Source organism: Ranitomeya imitator, chromosome 3 (assembly GCF_032444005.1).
Source record: "Ranitomeya imitator isolate aRanImi1 chromosome 3, aRanImi1.pri, whole genome shotgun sequence".
In the NCBI taxonomy this organism is placed as follows: domain Eukaryota; kingdom Metazoa; phylum Chordata; class Amphibia; order Anura; family Dendrobatidae; genus Ranitomeya; species Ranitomeya imitator.
Window position 1 is genome coordinate 839415335 of NC_091284.1, and position 23283 is coordinate 839438617.

General features: G+C 51.6%; 1 protein-coding gene across 1 annotated transcript; it reads left to right on the forward strand.

Annotated features, from left to right (window-relative positions):
* The first annotated feature begins 4180 nt into the window (after positions 1-4180).
* Positions 4181-22671, forward strand: RRM1 (ribonucleotide reductase catalytic subunit M1). Its single transcript, XM_069759589.1, has 19 exons — positions 4181-4328; positions 7495-7583; positions 10010-10187; positions 10374-10474; positions 12340-12399; positions 12470-12509; positions 12879-13041; positions 13121-13262; positions 16031-16114; positions 16556-16717; positions 16833-16912; positions 17002-17203; positions 18100-18249; positions 18332-18553; positions 18635-18711; positions 18966-19101; positions 19176-19271; positions 21962-22150; positions 22273-22671. The coding sequence occupies exons 1-19, from the start codon at positions 4235-4237 to the stop codon at positions 22468-22470; spliced, it is 2463 nt and encodes an 820-aa protein (XP_069615690.1). The 5' UTR covers positions 4181-4234; the 3' UTR covers positions 22471-22671.
* Positions 22672-23283: the final 612 nt, after the last annotated feature.

Genomic DNA, 23283 nt, shown 5'->3' on the forward strand with positions numbered 1-23283 from the left:
TGGAGTATTATCAGAGTATTACAGGTCTATTACATCATTATTGGAGTAATATCATAGTATTACAGGTCTATTACATCATTATTGGAGTATTATCAGAGTATTACAGGTCTATTACATCATTACTGGAGTATTATCAGAGTATTACAGGTCTATTACATCATTATTGGAGTAATATCAGAGTATTACAGGTCTATTACATCATTACTGGAGTATTATCAGAGTATTACATGTCTATTACATTATTACTGGAGTATTATCAGAGTATTACAGGTCTATTACATCATTACTGGAGTATTATCAGAGTATTACAGGTCTATTACATCATTATTGGAGTATTATCAGAGTATTACAGGTCTATTACATCATTACTGGAGTATCATCAGAGTATTACAGGTCTATTACATCATTATTGGAGTAATATCAGAGTATTACAGGTCTATTACATCATTATTGGAGTATTATCAGAGTATTACAGGTCTATTACATAATTACTGGAGTATTATCAGAGTATTACAGGTCTATTACATCATTATTGGAGTAATATCAGAGTATTACAGGTCTATTACATCATTACTGGAGTATTATCAGAGTATTACAGGTCTATTACATCATTATTGGAGTATTATCAGAGTATTACAGGTCTATTACATCATTATTGGAGTAATATCAGAGTATTACAGGTCTATTACATCATTACTGGAGTATTATCAGAGTATTACAGGTCTATTACATCATTACTGGAGTATTATCAGAGTATTACAGGTCTATTACATCATTATTGGAGTAATATCAGAGTATTACAGGTCTATTACATCATTATTGGAGTATTATCAGAGTATTACAGGTCTATTACATCATTACTGGAGTATTATCAGAGTATTACAGGTCTATTACATCATTACTGGAGTATTATCAGAGTATTACAGGTCTATTACATCATTACTGGAGTATTATCAGAGTATTACAGGTCTATTACATTATTACTGGAGTATTATCAGAGTATTACAGGTCTATTACATCATTACTGGAGTATTATCAGAGTATTACAGGTCTATTACATCATTACTGGAGTATTATCAGAGTATTACAGGTCTATTACATCATTACTGGAGTATTATCAGAGTATTACAGGTCTATTACATCATTACTGGAGTATTATCAGAGTATTACAGGTCTATTACATCATTACTGGAGTATTATCAGAGTATTACAGGTCTATTACATCATTACTGGAGTATTATCAGAGTATTACAGGTCTATTACATCATTACTGGAGTATCATCAGAGTATTACAGGTCTATTACATCATTATTGGAGTAATATCAGAGTATTACAGGTCTATTACATCATTATTGGAGTATTATCAGAGTATTACAGGTCTATTACATCATTACTGGAGTATTATCAGAGTATTACAGGTCTATTACATCATTACTGGAGTATTATCAGAGTATTACTGCTGTTGCTGTGGTGACCTGTATACATTTGTGGATAGAAAAATATTTAGAATTGAGAGTCCTCAGTGGTTGATACCTTTTAATGGCTAACTGAAAAGATGGGAACAAATTGCAGCTTTCTAGACTACACAGGTCTCTTCATCAGGGAAAGACTATCGGCCTAACAGACCGCTGCGCTCTGCAAATGACTTTCGGCTAACTTCTGCACTAATCCGTACCTCCCACTCCCGACTCCAAGACTTCTCCCGTGCTGCGCCAATCCTCTGGAATGCTCTACCCCAAGAAATTAGGACCATCCACAATTTGCATAGTTTTAGGCGCTCGCTCAAAACACATTTGTTCAGAGCGGCCTACCACGTTCACTAATCAAAGTTATGTTTGTGTGTGTGTAGCCCATTCACTATCTCCATCTATCCCCCACCCCCTGAAGATGGCCGGACCATCATTGTAAATACATCATTGTAAATACACACCTGTACTTTGTATCTCCCCCTCCTCATTGTAGATTGTAAGCTCTCACGAGCAGGGGCGGCTTATTGTGCTTTATTATTGTATTGTTAACGTTGTTACTTATGACTTTTGTGTTTGAAACTGTTAAACTGTAAAGCGCTGCGGAATATGTTGGCGCCATATAAATAAAGATTATTATTATTATTATTAAAAGAAATTCTGAAGAATCACATATTTATATACAACACAGCACAGAAAATGCCATAGATAAGACAGGTGACCTGAAGCAGAACTACCATTATGGGAGAGTGATAAACAGTTATGTCCATAAATATTGGAAAGTTCCTAGATTAGGAGTGATTGTTTTATTGTCCTCTGATTGGGGTCTGGTTCTGTTATGATGACCCCACATGGTCTGAGGAGCAAATTCCTTAATTGATGTAAAAAGACATAAATCCATGCAACACATTCATTCCTGCACTGAGACTGTCAAATTTCGTCATCAGTTTATATTCCCAGACTCTTCTGTCTCTCTGAGATTTGAAGTTACCTTTTAATATAAGTAATTTCATGTCCATAATGTTATGATCGGGGAGACAGAAATGTATTGCCACAGGTAGATCCATTCTTTTTTCTCTTATTGTGTGGCGATGAGAGTTCATCCTTGTTCTCAGTTTTTGCCCTGTCTCCCCCACATACAGACCCCCAGTTGGACATTTAGTACATATAATTAGGTACACCACATTAGAAGTGACGCAGCTGAAGGTACCTGGGATCTTGTAGTCCTGATGTGAATTGGGGATCTTTATCTTGTCCGTGGTCATTATAAATGGACGGGTTTTACATTTTTCTGTACTAAGTGTCCAACTGGGGGTCTGTATGTGGGGGAGAAAGGGCAGAAACTGAGAACAAGGATGAACTCTCATCGCCACACAATAAGAGAAAAAAGAATGGATCTACCTGTGGCAATACACTATTGTATCACAGAACACAGCACCATGGACATGAGATTACTTGTATTAAAGGGAACCTGTCACCCCCAAAATGGAAGATGAGCTGCGGCCACCGGCATCAGGGTCTTATCTCCGGCATTGTGTAATACATTCTATAATGCTGTAGAGAAGCCCCCGATGTATCCTGAAAGATAAGAAAAAGAGGTTATATTATACTCACCCAGGGGCGGTCCGGGGTCTCCCATCTTCTTACGATGACGTCCTCTTCTTGTCTTCACGCTGCGGCTCCGCTGTACTTTATCTCCCTGTTGAGGGCAGAGCACAGTACTGCATGTGCGCAGGCGCTGGGAAAGGTCAGAGAGGCCCAGCACCTGTGCACTGCAGTACTGTGCTCTGCCCTCAACAGGGAGATAAAGTACAGCGCCCCTGGGTGAGTATAATGTAACCTCTCTCTCATCTTTCAGGATACATTGGGGGCTTATCTACAGCATTACAGAATGCATTACACAATGCCGGAGATAAGACCCTGATGCCGGTGGGCGCAGCTCAACTTCTATTTTGGGGGTGACAGGTTCCCCTTAAAAGGTAACTTCAAATCTCAGAGAGACAGAAGAGTCTGGGAATATAAGCTGATGATGATCTCTGACAGTCTCAGTGCAGGAATGAATGTGTCGCATGGATTTAGGTCTTTTTACATCAAGTAAGGAATTTTCTCCTCAGACCGTGTGGGGTCACAACATAGAACCAGACCCCAATCAGAGGACAATAAAACATTTCTAATCTAGGAACTTTCCAATATTTATGGACACATCTGATTATCTCTCCCATAATGACAGTTCTGTGCTGTGTTGTATATAAATATGTGATTCTACAGAATTTCTTTAGTTTCTGCCTGATGAAGAGACCTATGTAGTCTTGAAAGCTGCAATTTGTTCCCATCTTTTCGCCATTACTAGGTATCAACCACTGAGGACTCAATTCTGAATGTTTCGGAGGCTGTGCACACTTGTGTTTCTTGCGTTATTTTCGTTGTCTCTGTGGATTTTTACACCGACGTCTCACTTTGGTGGTGATAGCGGGAAGCCTGCGGTGTGACGTCATCGCTTTCCTCTCTGGAGACGTCACGGCGTCTCTCTCTCCCCTCACAGGCTGACACTTACATCACGTGACCTGACCTGCCTCCAGTAACATGGCGGCCGCGTACTGACACGGCGCTGCGGTTTTGTTGAGTGCGCGCAGCCGTAGTGCAGGTAATATCCGCGCATCCACCAGTGTCTCTCTGCCGGCGCATAAACATTGGGGCGGAGTCTCGGTGACTTCTTGGGCCACGCCCCCTGTGGTGTGACGTCACGCCGCCGGCTTTGGCGGGACTTTATGTTTGTGCCGTTCGCGCTCATTTCACTTCAGAGACCAAGTGCGAGAAGGAGGAAAGCGGCGACCGGAGGCGGCATGCACGTGATCAAGAGAGGTGAGCGGCGGCGGCCACATACCGGGGCTCAGCGAGATAACCGTACACCCCCGATCTGCTCCACACCGTGCCCCAATATAATGTCCCCCTGATACCCCCCTGCACAATGCTCCCCCACATCCTCACACCCCGCAGTGTCACAGTGTGCACGCCCCATGTCCAGCGCCTCGTCCCCCCCCCCCCCTCTCTCGGATGTCGCCTGGCGCCTCGTCCCCCCCCTCTGCGTCTGGCGCCTCGTCCCCCCCCTCTCTCCCGGATGGTGCCTTGTCTCCCCCCCCCCCCCCCCTCTTTCCCGGATGTCGTCTGGCGCCTCGTCCCCCCCCCCCTCTCTCCCGGATGTCACCTGGCGCCTCGTCCCCCCCCCCCCCCCCCCTCTGCGTCTGGCGCCTCGTCCCCCCCCCTCTCTCCTGGACGGTGTCTGGCGCCTCGTCCCCCTCCCCTCTCCCGGATGTCACCTGGCGCCTCGTCCCCCCCCTCTGCGTCTGGCGCCTCGTCCCCCACCCCTCCCGGATGTCACCTGGCGCCTCGTCCCTCCCCCCCCTCTCCCCCCTCTCTTTCCCAGATGTCGCCTGGCGCCTCGTCTCTCCCACCCCCCCCTCTCTCCCGGACGGCGTTTGGCGCCTCGTCCCCCCCCCCCTCTCTCCCGGACGGCGTCTGGCGCCTCGTCCCCCCCTCTCTCCCGGATGTCACCTGGCGCCTCGTCCCCCCCCCCCCCTCTGCGTCTGGCGCCTCGTCCCCCCCCTCTCTCCCGGATGGTGCCTTGTCTCCCCCCCCCCCCCCCTCTTTCCCGGATGTCGTCTGGCGCCTCGTCCCCCCCCCCCTCTCCCGGATGTCACCTGGCGCCTCGTTCCCCCCCCCCCCCCCCTCTGCGTCTGGCGCCTCGTCCCCCCCCCCTCTCTCCTGGACGGTGTCTGGCGCCTCGTCCCCCTCTCCCGGATGTCACCTGGCGCCTCGTCCCCCCCCCCCTCTGCGTCTGGCGCCTCGTCCCCCCCCCCCTCTGCGTCTGGCGCCTCGTCCCCCACCCCTCCCGGATGTCACCTGGCGCCTCGTCCCTCCCCCCCCTCTCTTTCCCAGATGTCGCCTGGCGCCTCGTCTCTCCCCCCCCCCCCCTCTCTCCCGGACGGCGTCTGGCGCCTCGTCCCTCCCCCCCCTCTCTTTCCCGGATGGCGCCTCGTCTCTCCCACCCCCCCCCTCTCTCCCGGACGGCGTTTGGCGCCTCGTCCCCCCCCCTCTCTCCCGGACGGCGTCTGGCGCCTCGTCCCCCCCTCTCTCCCGGATGTCACCTGGCGCCTCGTCCCCCCCCCCCCCCTCTGCGTCTGGCGCCTCGTCCCCCCCCCCCTCTCTCCCGGACGGCGTCTGGCGCCTCGTCCCCCCCCTCTCTCCCGGACGGCGTCTGGCGCCTCGTCCCCCCCCTCTCTTCTGGACGGCGTCTGGCGCCTCGTCCCCCCCCTCTCTCGGATGTCGTCTGGTGCCTCGTCCCCCCCCCCCTCTCGGATGTCGTCTGGCGCCTCGTCCCCCCCCTCTCGGATGTCATCTGGTGCCTCGTCCCCCCCCTCTCGGATGTCGTCTGGCGCCTCGTCCCCCCCTCTCTCCCGGATGTCGTCTGACGCCTTGTCCCCCCCCCCCTCTCGGATGTCGTCTGACGCCTTGTCCCCCTCCCCTCTCCCGGATGTCACCTGGCGCCCCGTCCCCCCCCTCTGCGTCTGGCGCCTCGTCCCCCACCCCTCCCGGATGTCACCTGGCGCCTCGTCCCTCCCCCCCCTCTCCCCCCTCTCTTTCCCAGATGTCGCCTGGCGCCTCGTCTCTCCCACCCCCCCCTCTCTCCCGGACGGCGTTTGGCGCCTCGTCCCCCCCCCCTCTCTCCCGGACGGCGTCTGGCGCCTCGTCCCCCCCTCTCTCCCGGATGTCACCTGGCGCCTCGTCCCCCCCCCCCCCCCCCTCTGCGTCTGGCGCCTCGTCCCCCCCCTCTCTCCCGGATGGTGCCTTGTCTCCCCCCCCCCCCCTCTTTCCCGGATGTCGTCTGGCGCCTCGTCCCCCCCCCCCTCTCCCGGATGTCACCTGGCGCCTCGTTCCCCCCCCCCCCCCCCCCCTCTGCGTCTGGCGCCTCGTCCCCCCCCCTCTCTCCTGGACGGTGTCTGGCGCCTCGTCCCCCTCTCCCGGATGTCACCTGGCGCCTCGTCCCCCCCCCCCTCTGCGTCTGGCGCCTCGTCCCCCCCCCCCCTCTGCGTCTGGCGCCTCGTCCCCCACCCCTCCCGGATGTCACCTGGCGCCTCGTCCCTCCCCCCCCTCTCTTTCCCAGATGTCGCCTGGCGCCTCGTCTCTCCCCCCCCCCCCCTCTCTCCCGGACGGCGTCTGGCGCCTCGTCCCTCCCCCCCCCTCTCTTTCCCGGATGGCGCCTCGTCTCTCCCACCCCCCCCCTCTCTCCCGGACGGCGTTTGGCGCCTCGTCCCCCCCCCTCTCTCCCGGACGGCGTCTGGCGCCTCGTCCCCCCCTCTCTCCCGGATGTCACCTGGCGCCTCGTCCCCCCCCCCCCTCTGCGTCTGGCGCCTCGTCCCCCCCCCCCTCTCTCCCGGACGGCGTCTGGCGCCTCGTCCCCCCCCTCTCTCCCGGACGGCGTCTGGCGCCTCGTCCCCCCCCTCTCTTCTGGACGGCGTCTGGCGCCTCGTCCCCCCCCTCTCTCGGATGTCGTCTGGTGCCTCGTCCCCCCCCCCTCTCGGATGTCGTCTGGCGCCTCGTCCCCCCCCTCTCGGATGTCATCTGGTGCCTCGTCCCCCCCCTCTCGGATGTCGTCTGGCGCCTCGTCCCCCCCTCTCTCCCGGATGTCGTCTGACGCCTTGTCCCCCCCCCCCCTCTCGGATGTCGTCTGGCGCCTTGTCCCCCCCTCTCGGATGTCGTCTGGCGCCTCATCCCCCCCCCTCTTAGATGTCATCTGGCGCCTCGTCCCTCCCCCCGCAGTCATCTCTGCCTCGTGCAGGGAGCGCTGTCTGCTAGCTTTCTCTGTGGGAGTCTCTATCATCCCCTCTGCCTCCATATCAGAAGCAGTGTCCCCCCCCCCCCTACCACGTGCAGGTGGTGTGCCATCACTGTTCTCCCTGTGGCCCCTGAGCTCTGGTCCCCGCGCGCCTCGGTGCCTCCTTCCTCATGATTCTCCCCTGTTTCTCCGCAGATGGCCGGCGGGAGGGCGTCATGTTCGATAAGATCACATCCCGGATCCAGAAGTTGTGTTATGGGCTTAACGGAGATTTTGTGGATCCGGTGAGTGCGGGATGATGTCCCCCCCCCCCCCAAGATGAGCCGCTATCGGAGGGGGGTCTCGCTCGGGGGGGTTATTACTGGGGTGTTCCTTAAAATATTTGAAGGGTTTCTGAGGGATGTTATTCTGGATTATCTCAATGAGAATAACTGTTTAACTCCATATCAGCATGGGTTTATGAGAAATCGCTCCTGTCAAACCAATCTAATCAGTTTTTATGAAGAGGTAAGCTATAGGCTGGACCACGGTGAGTCATTGGACGTGGTATATCTCGATTTTTCCAAAGCGTTTGATACCGTGCCGCACAAGAGGTTGGTACACAAAATGAGAATGCTTGGTCTGGGGGAAAATGTGTGTAAATGGGTTAGTAACTGGCTTAGTGATAGAAAGCAGAGGGTGGTTATAAATGGTATAGTCTCTAACTGGGTCGCTGTGACCAGTGGGGACCGCAGGGGTCAGTATTGGGACCTGTTCTCTTCAACATATTCATTAATGATCTGGTAGAAGGTTTACACAGTAAAATATCGATATTTGCAGATGATACAAAACTATGTAAAGCAGTTAATACAAGAGAAGATAGTATTCTGCTACAGATGGATCTGGATAAGTTGGAAACTTGGGCTGAAAGGTGGCAGATGAGGTTTAACAATGATAAATGTAAGGTTATACACATGGGAAGAGGGAATCAATATCACCATTACACACTGAACGGGAAACCACTGGGTAAATCTGACAGGGAGAAGGACTTGGGGATCCTAGTTAATGATAAACTTACCTGGAGCAGCCAGTGCCAGGCAGCAGCTGCCAAGGCAAACAGGATCATGGGGTGCATTAAAAGAGGTCTGGATACACATGATGAGAGCATTATACTGCCTCTGTACAAATCCCTAGTTAGACCGCACATGGAGTACTGTGTCCAGTTTTGGGCACCGGTGCTCAGGAAGGATATAATGGAACTAGAGAGTACAAAGGAGGGCAACAAAATTAATAAAGGGGATGGGAGAACTACAATACCCAGATAGATTAGCGAAATTAGGATTATTTAGTCTAGAAAAAAGACGACTGAGGGGCGATCTAATAACCATGTATAAGTATATAAGGGGACAATACAAATATCTCGCTGAGGATCTGTTTATACCAAGGAAGGTGACGGGCACAAGGGGGCATTCTTTGCGTCTGGAGGAGAGAAGGTTTTTCCACCAACATAGAAGAGGATTCTTTACTGTTAGGGCAGTGAGAATCTGGAATTGCTTGCCTGAGGAGGTGGTGATGGCGAACTCAGTCGAGGGGTTCAAGAGAGGCCTGGATGTCTTCCTGGAGCAGAACAATATTGTATCATACAATTATTAGGTTCTGTAGAAGGACGTAGATCTGGGGATTTATTATGATGGAATATAGGCTGAACTGGATGGACAAATGTCTTTTTTCGGCCTTACTAACTATGTTACTATGTTACTATGTTCTCCGCTCTGAAGCCGGTGGCTGATTGCTCTACATTCTCTGTAGCCCCTTCACGACATGCGCCACACAGCACGTATCGGTGCCCTCCGGCGCTGAGCCCACAGCTTTCCCTGCAACATGTTCCTCTAACAGCCGTGGGTGGAATTGCAATCCACCCACGGCTGTTAGCCTGTTAAGTGCCGCTGTCAGTCTCTAACAGCGGCATTTAATGTGATCACGCTGGAAACTTTTTGGTCACTGCAGCATTGACTTAAAATGCAATAATGAGCGATCAAACGATCGTATCTGCACCAAAATGGTAGAATTAAAGACGTCATCTCTGCGCGCAAAAAGTAAGCCCTCACCCGACCAGAGATCTTGAAAAATGGAGACGCTGCATGAACATGGAACATGGCGCTTTTTTTTATTATTATTTTAATAAACTTTGGATTTTTCTTCACCACGTAAATAATAAAGAACCGAGACATGTTTGGTGTCTGTGAACTCGCAATGTCCTGGAGAATCATATCGGCAGCTCAGTTTTAGCATTTGATGAACATGGTTAAAAAAAAAAATCCAAGCACAGTTGTGGAGTTGCACTTTTTTTTTTTTTTTTTTTTTTGCAGTTTTACCACACTGGGAATTTTTTTTTTTTTTTTTTTTTTCAAGCACACGACATGGTCAAACAAATGGTGTCGTGCAAAAGTACAACTTGTCCTGCAAAAAAACAATCCCTCACACGGCCATATTGGCGGATAAATAACAAAAAAAAGTTATGGCTCTGGGAAGAAAGGGAGCGAACAATGAAAATGCAAAAACAAAAAAGGGCTGCGACGTGAAGGGGTTAAAGGGGGGTAGTCCAGTCTCCAAAAAATGAACCCCTGCCCTCTAGATCAGGGGTATACAACCTGCGGCCGGGGGGCTACAAACAGAGTGTGAGGTGGGGGGCGAGGACCGTATTTGAGTTTTTGGCTTCTTTTGTCTTCAGGCTCAGATCACAATGAAAGTCATCCAGGGCCTGTACAACGGGGTCACCACGGTGGAGCTGGACACCCTGGCAGCGGAGACCGCCGCCACGCTGACCACAAAGCACCCGGATTATGCCCTGCTGGCAGCGCGCATCGCTGTGTCTAACCTGCACAAGGAAACCAAGAAGATCTTCAGCGGTGAGCAGTCAGCCTGGGGCCACAGTGTGTAGGGGGCCGCCATAATAAAGAGCACACACCTTCACGACGATGGTGAAGACTAGGGGCAGATGGCAGACCCCAGAGCTGCCATCCGTTTCCTATAATGGGGGTTTCGGGTGCCCCCTTACCCTTGTTATTGATCTAACGGACATTTTCCATTTGCAGAGGTGATGGAAGATCTGTATAACTATGTGAACCCCTTGAACGGGCGGCACTCTCCTATGGTGTCTAAAGAAACTCTGGACATTGTATTGGCCAACAAAGATGTAAGTGCCGCTGTCTGGAATAAAGTGACTACGTAGTAGCACAAGTGACCGGCTCTGGTGTACGCTGCGATCACCGAGGTTTAATGTGACGGTTGTCGGATCCTGGAGTCTCTGGGTCTATGGCGTTAGTACGACGTCTGCACACTGCTCCGTCTGCTGGAAACTGGTATAAGACGTAGTAGCACAAGTGGCGGCTCTGGTGTACGCTGCGATCACCGAGGTTTAATGTGACGGTTGTCAGATCCTGGAGTCTCTGGGTCTATGGCGTTAGTACGACGTCTGCACACTGCTCCGTCTGCTGGAAACTGGTATAAGACGTAGTAGCACAAGTGGCGGCTCTGGTGTACGCTGCGATCACCGAGGTTTAATGTGACGGTTGTCAGATCCTGGAGTCTCTGGGTCTATGGCGTTAGTACGACGTCTGCACACTGCTCCGTCTGCTGGAAACTGGTATAAGACGTAGTAGCACAAGTGGCGGCTCTGGTGTACGCTGCGATCACCGAGGTTTAATGTGACGGTTGTCAGATCCTGGAGTCTCTGGGTCTATGGCGTTAGTACGACGTCTGCACACTGCTCCTTCTGCTGGAAACTGGTATAAGACGTAGTAGCACAAGTGGCGGCTCTGGTGTACGCTGCGATCACCGAGGTTTAATGTGATGGGTGTCAGATCCCGGATCCTCAGACCCAGAGGCGATGGTGTTAGTACGACGTCTGCACACTGCTCCGTCTGCTGGAAACTGGTATAAGACGTAGTAGCACAAGTGGCGGCTTTGGTGTACGCTGCGATCACCGAGGTTTAATGTGACGGGTGTCAGAGCCCAGAGCCTCTGGGTCTATGGCGTTAGTACGACGTCTGCTGGAGACTAGTATATAATACGTAGTAGCACAAGTGACCGGCTCTGGTGTACGCTGCGATCACCGAGGTTAATGTGACGGGTGTCAGATCCCGGAGCCTCCGCCTCTGGGTCTATGGCGTTAGTACGACGTCTGCTCACCGCTCCGTCTGCTGGAAACTGGTATAAGACGTATTCGCACAAGTGACGGCTCTGGTGTACGCTGCGATCACCGAGGTTAATGTGACGGGTGTCAGATCCCGGAGCCTCCGCCTCTGGGTCTATGGCTTTAGTACGACGTCTGCACACCGCTCCGTCTGCTGGAGACTGGTATAAGACGTATTCGCACAAGTGTCCGGCTCTGGTGTACGCTGCGATCACCGAGGTTAATGTGACGGGTGTCAGATCCCGGAGCCTCTAGGTTTATGGCGTTAGTACGACGTCTGCTGGAGACTGGTATAAGACGTAGTAGCACAAGTGACGGCTCTGGTGTATGCTGCGATCACCGAGGTTAATGTGATGGGTGTCAGATCCCGGAGCCTCTAGGTTTATGGCGTTAGTACGACGTCTGCTGGAGACTGGTATAATACGTAGTAGCACAAGTGACGGCTCTGGTGGACGCTGCGATCACCGAGGTTAATGTGATGGGTGTCAGAGCCCGGAGCCTCTGGGTCTATGGCGTTAGTACGACGTCTGCTGGAGACTGGTATAATACGTAGTAGCACAAGTGACGGCTCTGGTGTACGCTGCGATCACCGAGGTTAATGTGATGGGTGTCAGATCCCGGAGCCTCTAGGTTTATGGCGTTAGTACGACGTCTGCTGGAGACTGGTATAATACGTAGTAGCACAAGTGACCGGCTCTGGTGTACGCTGCGATCACCGAGGTTTAATGTGACGGGTGTCAGATCCTGGAGCCTCTGGGTCTATGGCGTTAGTACGACGTCTGCACACCCCCTCCATCTGCTGGAGACTGGTATAAGACGTCGTAACCGTCTGCAGACACTTAATCATTTCATCTTGTGTTTCTCAGCGTCTCAACTCCTCCATTATCTATGACCGAGACTTCTCCTACAACTTCTTTGGCTTTAAGGTAAGCTTTGTGCCGTGGCCCCGTGTGACTGTGCTGGACGCCACCATTAAGTATTTTGCTTCTCTTCCAGACTCTGGAGCGCTCCTATCTGCTGAAGATCAATGGAAAAGGTAATGGACACTTGTGCGAGAGTTGAGACGATCGCTGTGCGTGACCGTAGAGCCAAAATCTGCTCCGTTTTGCGAGGCTCCAATGCTGCACAGCAGCGCTGGTCTTACTGTGGGTCATGGGAACATGTTGTGATTCCTGATCGTGGGGGTTTAGGCCCCGAGTTCATCAGCTTTTTTCCCAGAATGTTAAAAAGCCTTGAAGTTGCAAAAGAAGGCATGTGCCTCTTAATGATCTGGGAGCCTTGTGCTTCTCCTCGCCCCCTCGTCGTGTTCGGCGCGAGACCACCCCCCTGGCCTTGATACCTCGCGCCCTCAGTCTTCAGCCTGGTTGAGGATATATGTGTGATATAACGTCTCGTCCCCCCGCAGTGGCAGAGCGCCCCCAGCACATGCTGATGAGGGTGGCTGTAGGAATTCATAAAGAGGACATTGAAGCAGCGATAGAAACCTACAACCTGCTGTCTGAAAGATGGTTCACTCACGCGTCCCCTACTCTGTTCAACGCCGGCACCAATAGGCCCCAACTCTCCAGGTACGTGTGCAGGGGTGCAGCCGTATGGGGCGGGGGGTGCAGCGTCCAGCGCCGTGGCTCACCTTCCCACCTTTCCTAGCTGTTTCCTGCTCTGCATGAAGGATGACAGCATCGAGGGCATTTATGACACCCTGAAGCAATGTGCGCTGATCTCCAAGTCTGCCGGAGGCATCGGTCTGGCTGTGAGCTGTATCCGGGCCACGGGAAGCTACATCGCCGGGGTGAGTGCCGCCATATTGTCACTGACCATGTGGCTTCTAAGGGTCATTGTCCTGTAGAAATGAAGGTGGCACCAAGCAATGCAGGAATGATCAGTGGCCCGCTGGGTGTCATTACTCCTGAGCCGGCCTCCACTTATACCCTGAACGGAGCAGACTTTCTGTAAAGTGATTACTGACACTTCCAACGTCCACCTTATGCTGAAGCATTTGTCCCCATGGCCCTTATTTACTAGAGGCGAGAGGTGTTTTCTTTTGGACTCTGGCCGGTATTGGGGGAGCAGGGCTCTGATGCTGGAGGAGAGGACAATAGTCTGTAATACTGTAGTTTGACCCTTCGCGCCGAAAAGAGAATCCTACGGCTGCTCGCCCACCCTACATACCGGCAGGCACCGGCGCTGTCCTGGAGTAAGACCACTTGTGGGACCAAACCTTGGTCTGGCTGCTGCGTCACAAAAAACTACCTTTGCAGCAAGATTTTCTGTTTCTCCAGTGCCGAGGTTCACACTGCAATCAGTCCGTAATGTCTCACAGCATAGAGCGCCGCAGCCGGCACTTTCCTATACAGGGGGCTGTGGTGGAGAATCCTGTACTGTGCATTATACGTGGTGGCTGTAGTGTCTCACAGCATAGAGCGCAGCAGCCGGCACTTTCCTATACAGGGGGCTGTGGTGGAGAATCCTGTACTGTGCATTATACGTGGTGGCTGTAATGTCTCACGGCATAGAGCACAGCAGCCGGCACTTTCCTATACAGGGGGCAGCGGTGGAGAATCCTGTACAGTGCATTATACGTGGTGGCTGTAATGTCTCACGGCATAGAGCGCAGCAGCCGGCACTTTCCTATACAGGGGGCTGTGGTGGAGAATCCTGTACTGTGCATTATACGTGGTGGCTGTAATGTCTCACGGCATAGAGCGCCGCAGCTGACACTTTCCTATACAGGGGGCTGTGGTGGAGAATCCTGTACTGTGCATTATACGTGGTGGCTGTAGTGTCTCACAGCATAGAGCGCAGCAGCCGGCACTTTCCTATACAGGGGGCTGTGGTGGAGAATCCTGTACTGTGCATTATACGTGGTGGCTGTAATGTCTCACGGCATAGAGCACAGCAGCCGGCACTTTCCTATACAGGGGGCAGCGGTGGAGAATCCTGTACAGTGCATTATACGTGGTGGCTGTAATGTCTCACGGCATAGAGCACAGCAGCCGGCACTTTCCTATACAGGGGGCAGCGGTGGAGAATCCTGTACAGTGCATTATACGTGGTGGCTGTAATGTCTCACGGCATAGAGCGCAGCAGCCGGCACTTTCCTATACAGGGGGCTGTGGTGGAGAATCCTGTACTGTGCATTATACGTGGTGGCTGTAATGTCTCACGGCATAGAGCGCCGCAGCTGACACTTTCCTATACAGGGGGCTGTGGTGGAGAATCCTGTACTGTGCATTATACGTGGTGGCTGTAGTGTCTCACAGCATAGAGCGCAGCAGCCGGCACTTTCCTATACAGGGGGCTGTGGTGGAGAATCCTGTACTGTGCATTATACGTGGTGGCTGTAATGTCTCACGGCATAGAGCACAGCAGCCGGCACTTTCCTATACAGGGGGCAGCGGTGGAGAATCCTGTACAGTGCATTATACGTGGTGGCTGTAATGTCTCACGGCATAGAGCACAGCAGCCGGCACTTTCCTATACAGGGGGCAGCGGTGGAGAATCCTGTACAGTGCATTATACGTGGTGGCTGTAATGTCTCACGGCATAGAGCGCAGCAGCCGGCACTTTCCTATACAGAGGGCTGTGGTGTAGAATCCTGTACTGTGTATTATACGTGGTGGCTGTAATGTCTCACAGCATAGAGCGCAGCAGCCGGCACCTTCCTATACAGGGGGCAGCGGTGGAGAATCCTGTACTGTGCATTATACGTGGTGGCTGTAATGTCTCACAGCATAGAGCGCAGCAGCCGGCACTTTCCTATACAGAGGGCTGTGGTGTAGAATCCTGTACTGTGTATTATACGTGGTGGCTGTAATGTCTCACAGCATAGAGCACAGCAGCCGACACCTTCCTATACAGGGGGCAGCGGTGGAGAATCCTGTACTGTGCATTATACGTGGTGGCTGTAATGTCTCACGGCATAGAGCACAGCAGCCGGCACTTTCCTATACAGGGGGCAGCGGTGGAGAATCCTGTACAGTGCATTATACGTGGTGGCTGTAATGTCTCACGGCATAGAGCACAGCAGCCGGCACTTTCCTATACAGGGGGCAGCGGTGGAGAATCCTGTACAGTGCATTATACGTGGTGGCTGTAATGTCTCACGGCATAGAGCGCAGCAGCCGGCACTTTCCTATACAGAGGGCTGTGGTGTAGAATCCTGTACTGTGTATTATACGTGGTGGCTGTAATGTCTCACAGCATAGAGCGCAGCAGCCGGCACCTTCCTATACAGGGGGCAGCGGTGGAGAATCCTGTACTGTGCATTATACGTGGTGGCTGTAATGTCTCACAGCATAGAGCGCAGCAGCCGGCACTTTCCTATACAGAGGGCTGTGGTGTAGAATCCTGTACTGTGTATTATACGTGGTGGCTGTAATGTCTCACAGCATAGAGCGCAGCAGCCGACACCTTCCTATACAGGGGGCAGCGGTGGAGAATCCTGTACTGTGCATTATACGTGGTGGCTGCAGCATTACCTCTGTTGTTCTTCTGAACAGCTAAAGCCAAAATTATATAATCTGCTTTTTTTTTTTTTTTTTCTTCCTTGGTCTTCAGACAAATGGTAACTCCAACGGCCTGGTTCCAATGCTGCGTGTCTATAACAACACTGCTCGCTATGTGGATCAAGGAGGAAACAAGGTTTGTACCTTTTTCGGTGGGGTTCATGGTTTCTTCATTTTTGGGGTGGTGGTGCGTGGTTTCTTAGTTTCTGAGGTGGGGGTGCATGGTTTCTTAGTTTCTGGGGTGGGGGTGAGTGGTCTCCTTGCCTGTAATAATCGTCTATCTTTGTAGTTTGCCCAGTGGGAGTTCTGGTGTGTATAATGGGGGGAGTAGTCTAAGTCGCAGCTTTTGTGTGCAGGATCCGCAGTAAGCCTGTACAGACATGTGAGGGGCTTGTTGCATACGCATACACATGTGGCTATGTAATACATTATTCCTCTGCATAGTCGGTGCTGCTATCCTCCCCTGGTCCGGCCCATGTGACTGGGACTCTTTTTATTTATTTTTTTTCCCCCCTGACTTTCTGCGTCATTTGCTTTTGGGGGAACTGATCTGTAGCTTTTATTTTGTGGTCCGCAGAGGCCGGGAGCCTTCGCCATCTACCTGGAGCCGTGGCACTACGACGTCTTTGACTTTCTAGACCTGAAGAAGAACACTGGCAAGGAGGAGCAGCGGGCGCGGGATCTCTTCTTTGCTCTGTGGATCCCAGATCTGTTCATGAAACGAGTGGAGTCTAATCAGGTACAGATCGGTAAACGCTGCGGATAGACGCGGACTCGTGGCCTGGGAGGAGGCTCTCGTGTATTGATCAGTGATGGATTAGCTGTCTGTACGTGTCCACCATGTTTCTCTGTAGGACTGGTCCCTGATGTGTCCTCATGAGTGTCCCGGCCTGGAGGAAGTTTGGGGGGACAAGTTTGAAGAACTCTATGCAAGGTGGGAGCAGACACAGGAAAACCGTCAGTTTGAGGGCGACGCGTTGGTTTATCGCTTATTGCATCTTATATATGTTCTTTATGTCGCAGGTACGAGAAGGAGGGTCGGGCTCGCAAAGTAGTGAAGGCTCAGCAGCTGTGGTACGCCATCATCGAGTCACAGACCGAGACCGGCACGCCGTACATGCTCTACAAGGACTCGTGCAACCGGAAGAGCAACCAGCAGAACCTGGGCACCATAAAGTGCAGCAATCTGTGTACGGAGATCGTGGAGTTCACCAGTGACAAAGAGGTGAGGACGGCAGAGGCCCGAGGGCCGGGCCACTATCGATTGTCACATCTGAGCAGGTTATCCATAGGGCGGGTGATAACGTTCTGATCATTGTAGAAAAGCCACTGCGGTGGCCCCTGAAAGTGCATGGGTAGCCCCGGGCCACCGAGCCAAAGCCTGCCACCTGCCGGCCTCTTGTGGTTAGTAGGTTCAGTGTCACATAATCACAGCAGATTGTGATTCCACGCTGGTCCGAGTACTCCAAGGCATCTGGGGTCCTGGCAGATGGGTTGTGGCCCCTGGGCCGGGTGCCTCTGATCTGTCATCTCCGCTGGGTCAGTATCATAGTATTTCTATAGCGCCCATATACTCCGCAGCGCTTTATAATGCAGAGACGGGCGCAGGCGCTGCTAATGAGGCGGGGATGGGCGCAGGCGCTGCTAATGAGGCGGGGACGGGCGCGCACACTGCTAATGAGGCGGGGACGGGCGCAGGCGCTGCTAATGAGGCGGGGACGGGCGCGCACACTGCAAATGAGGCGGGGACGGGCGCAGGCGCTGCTAATGAGGCGGGGACGGGCGCACACACTGCAAATGAGGCGGGGACGGGCGCAGGCGCTGCTAATGATGCGGGGACGGGCGCTGCTAATGATGCGGGGACGGGCGCAGGCGCTGCTAATGATGCGGGGACGGGCGCAGGCGCTGCTAATGATGCGGGGACGGGCGCAGGCGCTGCTAATGATGCGGGGACGGGCGCAGGCGCTGCTAATGATGCGGGGACGGGCGCAGGCGCTGCTAATGATGCGGGGACGGGCGCAGGCGCTGCTAATGATGCGGGGACGGGCGCAGGCGCTGCTAATGATGCGGGGACGGGCGCAGGCTCTGCTTTACTATCATTTTGGATTTCCCTGTTTGTAGGTTGCTGTGTGTAACTTGGCTTCCCTCGCCCTGAATATGTATGTGACCCCTGAGCGGACGTACGACTTCAAGAAACTGGCAGATGTGACCAAAGTGGTGGTCAGGAACCTGAACAAAATCATTGATATCAACTTCTATCCAGTGCCTGAGGTGAGGCCTGCCTTCCTCCTCGGCCTTGTGCCTTCCTCCGGTGAAGATGTCCACCCATCCTTGTCGCTTTTCTTTTCCACAGGCTGAATACTCCAATAAGAGGCACCGGCCCATTGGGATCGGGGTCCAGGGCCTGGCCGACGCCTTCATCCTTATGAGGTATCCGTTTGAGAGCCCGGAGGCGCAGTTACTGAACAAGCAGATCTTTGAAACCATTTACTACGCGGCGCTGGAGTCCAGCTGTGAACTCGCCAGAGAGTTTGGCTCCTACGACACCTACAGCGGGTCTCCTGTTAGTAAAGGGGTAAGGAACATGGCGGCGTCTCCAGTCTTTGGGCCCGAGGTTGCTCCGGGGTGAGGCTGATCCAGGGTTATATGTCCTCAGGTCCTGCAGTACGATATGTGGGACGTCACCCCCACCGACCTCTGGGATTGGAAAGCTCTGAAGGAGACCATTGCTAAGTGAGTGCAGCTAGCCCCCCGCTCTATTGTTCTGTTATCAGCCATTTACAGGGTCTGTAGCGCTCCCCCTGTACGAGGAGTGGAGCACATAACACTGTATAGAGGACGCCCAGTGATTAGACTAATGATTGTCGGTGTGCAGCTGCTGCTTCTGACTTAACAGTGCAGAGATGATGTTCTGCAGCAGCAGCGCCGCCTCTCAGCTGTCAGTGCGAGACTGGTCATTAATAAACTATGCTTTCCCCCCTGCTCAGGCACGGTGTTAGAAACAGTCTGCTCCTGGCTCCGATGCCCACCGCGTCCACTGCACAGATCCTGGGCAACAACGAGTCCATTGAGCCGTACACCAGTAACATCTACACCCGCAGGGTCCTGTCCGGCGAGTTCCAGGTATGTCTGACACCAGTGTGCCGTAGATCCACCTCGTCCGCCTCTGCTCTACAGCCACCCTTCTCTCTACGTAGATCGTGAATCCACACTTGTTAAAGGACCTGACGGAGAGAGGCTTGTGGAACGAGGAGATGAAGAATCAGATCATCTCCTGTAATGGATCTATTCAGGTAATCTACTAACCCTGAGGGGGTGGATTGGTGGCTGTATGAGAATAATCAGAATATCCGCTGTGATGGGATATGTTGTATGGGGGGCTGTCATGGTGGTCTAGTGCTGGATGTCCACCATGAAGGAGCCCCGATCACCTTGTGCCGGCAGCAGGACCTAATGCACTGAGAGCTTTTACACTGGTCGTCCACTACTGAACATCTTCCGTGTTGGTTCATGCTGGCTGCTTCTTCCTGCAGGAGTTTTTGGGTGACCGCTGCAGATGATCGCTGTGATTGGCTGCAGTTGTCACATTCCGTCAGTCTAAAGAAAGAGCAAAGACTAGTTTTTTGTTAATCGGTTACGGGGGCAGTGGACGGTCTGCATTAGTCTCACCTCTAGGAGGCTGCACTCGTCAGGAAGTGTTGGCTCTGCCCGGGGGCTAAACCTTCATCTACAGGTCCTTCTCAAAAAATTAGCATATAGTGTTAAATTTCATTATTTACCATAATGTAATGATTACAATTAAACTTTCATATATTATAGATTCATTATCCACCAACTGAAATTTGTCAGGTCTTTTATTGTTTTAATACTGATGATTTTGGCATACAACTCCTGATAACCCAAAAAACCTGTCTCAATAAATTAGCATATTTCACCCATCCAATCAAATAAAAGTGTTTTTTAATAACAAACAAAAAAACCATCAAATAATAATGTTCAGTTATGCACTCAATACTTGGTCGGGAATCCTTTGGCAGAAATGACTGCTTCAATGCGGCGTGGCATGGAGGCAATCAGCCTGTGACACTGCTGAGATGTTATGGAGGCCCAGGATGCTTCAATAGCGGCCTTAAGCTCATCCAGAGTGTTGGGTCTTGCGTCTCTCAACTTTCTCTTCACAATATCCCACAGATTCTCTATGGGGTTCAGGTCAGGAGAGTTGGCAGGCCAATTGAGCACAGTAATACCATGGTCAGTAAACCATTTACCAGTGGTTTTGGCACTGTGAGCAGGTGCCAGGTCGTGCTGAAAAATGAAATCTTCATCTCCATAAAGCATTTCAGCCGATGGAAGCATGAAGTGCTCCAAAATCTCCTGATAGCTAGCTGCATTGACCCTGCCCTTGATGAAACACAGTGGACCAACACCAGCAGCTGACATGGCCCCCCACACCATCACTGACTGTGGGTACTTGACACTGGACTTCAGGCATTTTGGCATTTCCTTCTCCCCAGTCTTCCTCCAGACTCTGGCACCTTGATTTCCGAATGACATGCAAAATTTGCTTTCATCAGAAAAAAGTACTTGGGACCACTTAGCACCAGTCCAGTGCTGCTTCTCTGTAGCCCAGGTCAGGCGCCTCTGCCGCTGTTTATGGTTCAAAAGTGGCTTTACCTGGGGAATGCGGCTCCTGTAGCCCATTTCCTGCACACGCCTGTGCACGGTGGCTCTGGATGTTTCCACACCAGACTCAGTCCACTGCTTCCTCAGGTTCCCCAAGGTCTGGAATCGGTCCTTCTCCACAATCTTCCTCAGGGTCCGGTCTCCTCTTCTCGTTGTACAGCGTTTTCTGCCACATTGTTTCCTTCCAACAGACTTACCATTGAGGTGCCTTGATACAGCACTCTGGGAACAGCCTATTTGTTGAGAAATTTCTTTCTGGGTCTTACCCTCTTGCTTGAGGGTGTCAATGATGGCCTTCTTGACATCTGTCAGGTCGCTAGTCTTACCCATGATGGGGGTTTTGAGTAATGAACCAGGCAGGGAGTTTATAAAAGCCTCAGGTATCTTTTGCATGTGTTTAGAGTTAATTAGTTGATTCAGAAGATTAGGGTAATAGGTCGTTTAGAGAACCTTTTCTTGATATGCTAATTTATTGAGACAGGTTTTTTGGGTTATCCGGAGTTGTATGCCAAAATCATCAGTATTAAAACAATAAAAGACCTGACAAATTTCAGTTGGTGGATAATGAATCTATAATATATGAAAGTTTAATTGTAATCATTACATTATGGTAAATAATGAAATGTAACACTATATGCTAATTTTTTGAGAAGGACCTGTACACCCGCCTGGTCCAAACCCCAACCCTAGAAAGTCACGAGAATGTGGTGGAGCCAAGAGGGGCCGCAGCTCTCACCGCAGGATGTCCACTTTACTGTAGGCTGTGATCCATCCATAAATAATAATAATAATCTTTATTTTTATATAGCGCTAACATATTCCGCAGCGCTTTACAGTTTTTCACACATTATCATCACTGTCCCCAGATGGGGCTCACAATCTAAAATCCCTATCAGTATGTCTTTGGAATGTGGGAGGAAACCGGAGTGCCCGGAGGAAACCCACGCAAACACGGAGGGAACATACATCCATGATCTGTAACTGGAGACGAGCTGGAACAAGGGCAACGGCCATCTGCACCAGTACCAGAACACCGACTGTTAGAAGGAAAGGTCCAGACAAGAGGATGCGCACAGATTCCTGGCAGAGCTCTGCTCTCTGTCCTCGGGAAAGGAGAGGAATAACCGTCCTGGAGCTGCAGACCCTTCTCTGCTCCCCAAGTGACGCTCACCCCAATATTGTGGTTACCAGCAGGCGGCCTCTGATAGGTGGTTAACCCCTTTAAGCTGCCATTTAGGTGACTTATACCGATTGTACGCGGTTTCTGTGGCTTGTACTGAATGTCATTCTTTCTGTTTAGAGCATTCCAGAGATCCCTGATGACTTGAAGGAGCTCTACAAGACGGTGTGGGAGATTTCTCAGAAAACGGTTATCCTGATGGCGGCGGACAGAGGAGCTTTCATTGACCAGAGCCAGTCTCTGAACATCCACGTGGCGGAGCCCAACTATGGCAAGCTGACCAGCATGCACTTCTATGGCTGGAAGCAGGTGCGTCATGTGCGCCAACTGGTGCCGTACATTTATGATAATGCCGTGCCGTTGCTGTCCGTGCCGTTGCTGTCCGTGCCGTTGCTGTCCGTGCCGTTACTCACCGCTCGCCTCTCTTACAGGGACTAAAGACCGGCATGTACTACCTGCGGACGCGGCCGGCTGCCAACCCCATCCAGTTCACATTAAACAAGGAGAAGCTGAAAGAAAAAGGAGGCCTTGTGAATGGGGCAGAGACCACGGAGGAGAAGGAGCGAAATAAAGCCGCCATGGTGTGTTCCCTAGAAAACCGCGATGACTGCCTCATGTGCGGATCCTAGAGGGGACGACACAACAAACTGTGAAACTTTTGGCTGCTGCTGTCCGGCCAGTCCCTGCTCCGTCTGTTCTTCTACGCACATAGTCTGCAGTCTCTTAGGTTCTGGGCCTTGTAGTTTTGTTCATTCACTGGAGGTCACGACAGGTCATCGCTCCATGCTGTCATTCTCGCGCACTAGAAACTAATGAATTGATATTTTCTACCGAGGTCTGTGTGTTTTTATTGTCGGATAGGAACAGGTTAATGTCGGCATGACTTAGGCGGCGTGTGGTCGTGTTCGACTGACGTCGCTCCTGGGGGCGAATGTGCTGAGCGGATCAGATAATGCAGGCGACTCGTATCATGTTTCGGTGGTTGGGTTTTCTGAAATCATTGGCGTATAGTAAGCCGACCCGTATGCCTGAACGTGGAGGAGATGGTGGCGGTAGTTTTTACTTAACCAGATAATGAACTAAAAAATGGGTGGAAAAAAAAAATGGCACTCATGGGGGTGATTGGGGAACCAACTACCAGTACGTGTGTCTCCCAAAAAATTTAAATCTTGACATTTTATTCCTTTTTCGTTTTTAAGTCTCTAAAATAAAAACTTATACGGTGGATGTAAACGTTTAGACACCCCTGGTCAAAATTACTGTTGTGAAGTTAAGCAAGTTTGAAACTCTAAAAGGCTTAAAGTTACAGATGACACTGGTCCATTTTATATTTTAGGCAAAAAAAAATATATTTTTAATTTTATATTTTCAAAATTACAAAAAGTAAAATGGGCCGATGCAAAAGTTTGGGCATCCTTTGAAATTTGTGTGCTCGGATAACT

Coding starts and splice junctions, on each gene's coding strand:
- RRM1 (XM_069759589.1), top strand. CDS start 4,235: ATGTTTGTGCCGTTCGCGCTCATTTCACTTCAGAGACCAAGTGCGAGA. Junction 10,475..12,339: donor TTGTATTGGCCAACAAAGAT/GTAAGTGCCGCT, acceptor TGTGTTTCTCAG/CGTCTCAACTCCTCCATTAT. Junction 16,718..16,832: donor AACGAGTGGAGTCTAATCAG/GTACAGATCGGT, acceptor GTTTCTCTGTAG/GACTGGTCCCTGATGTGTCC.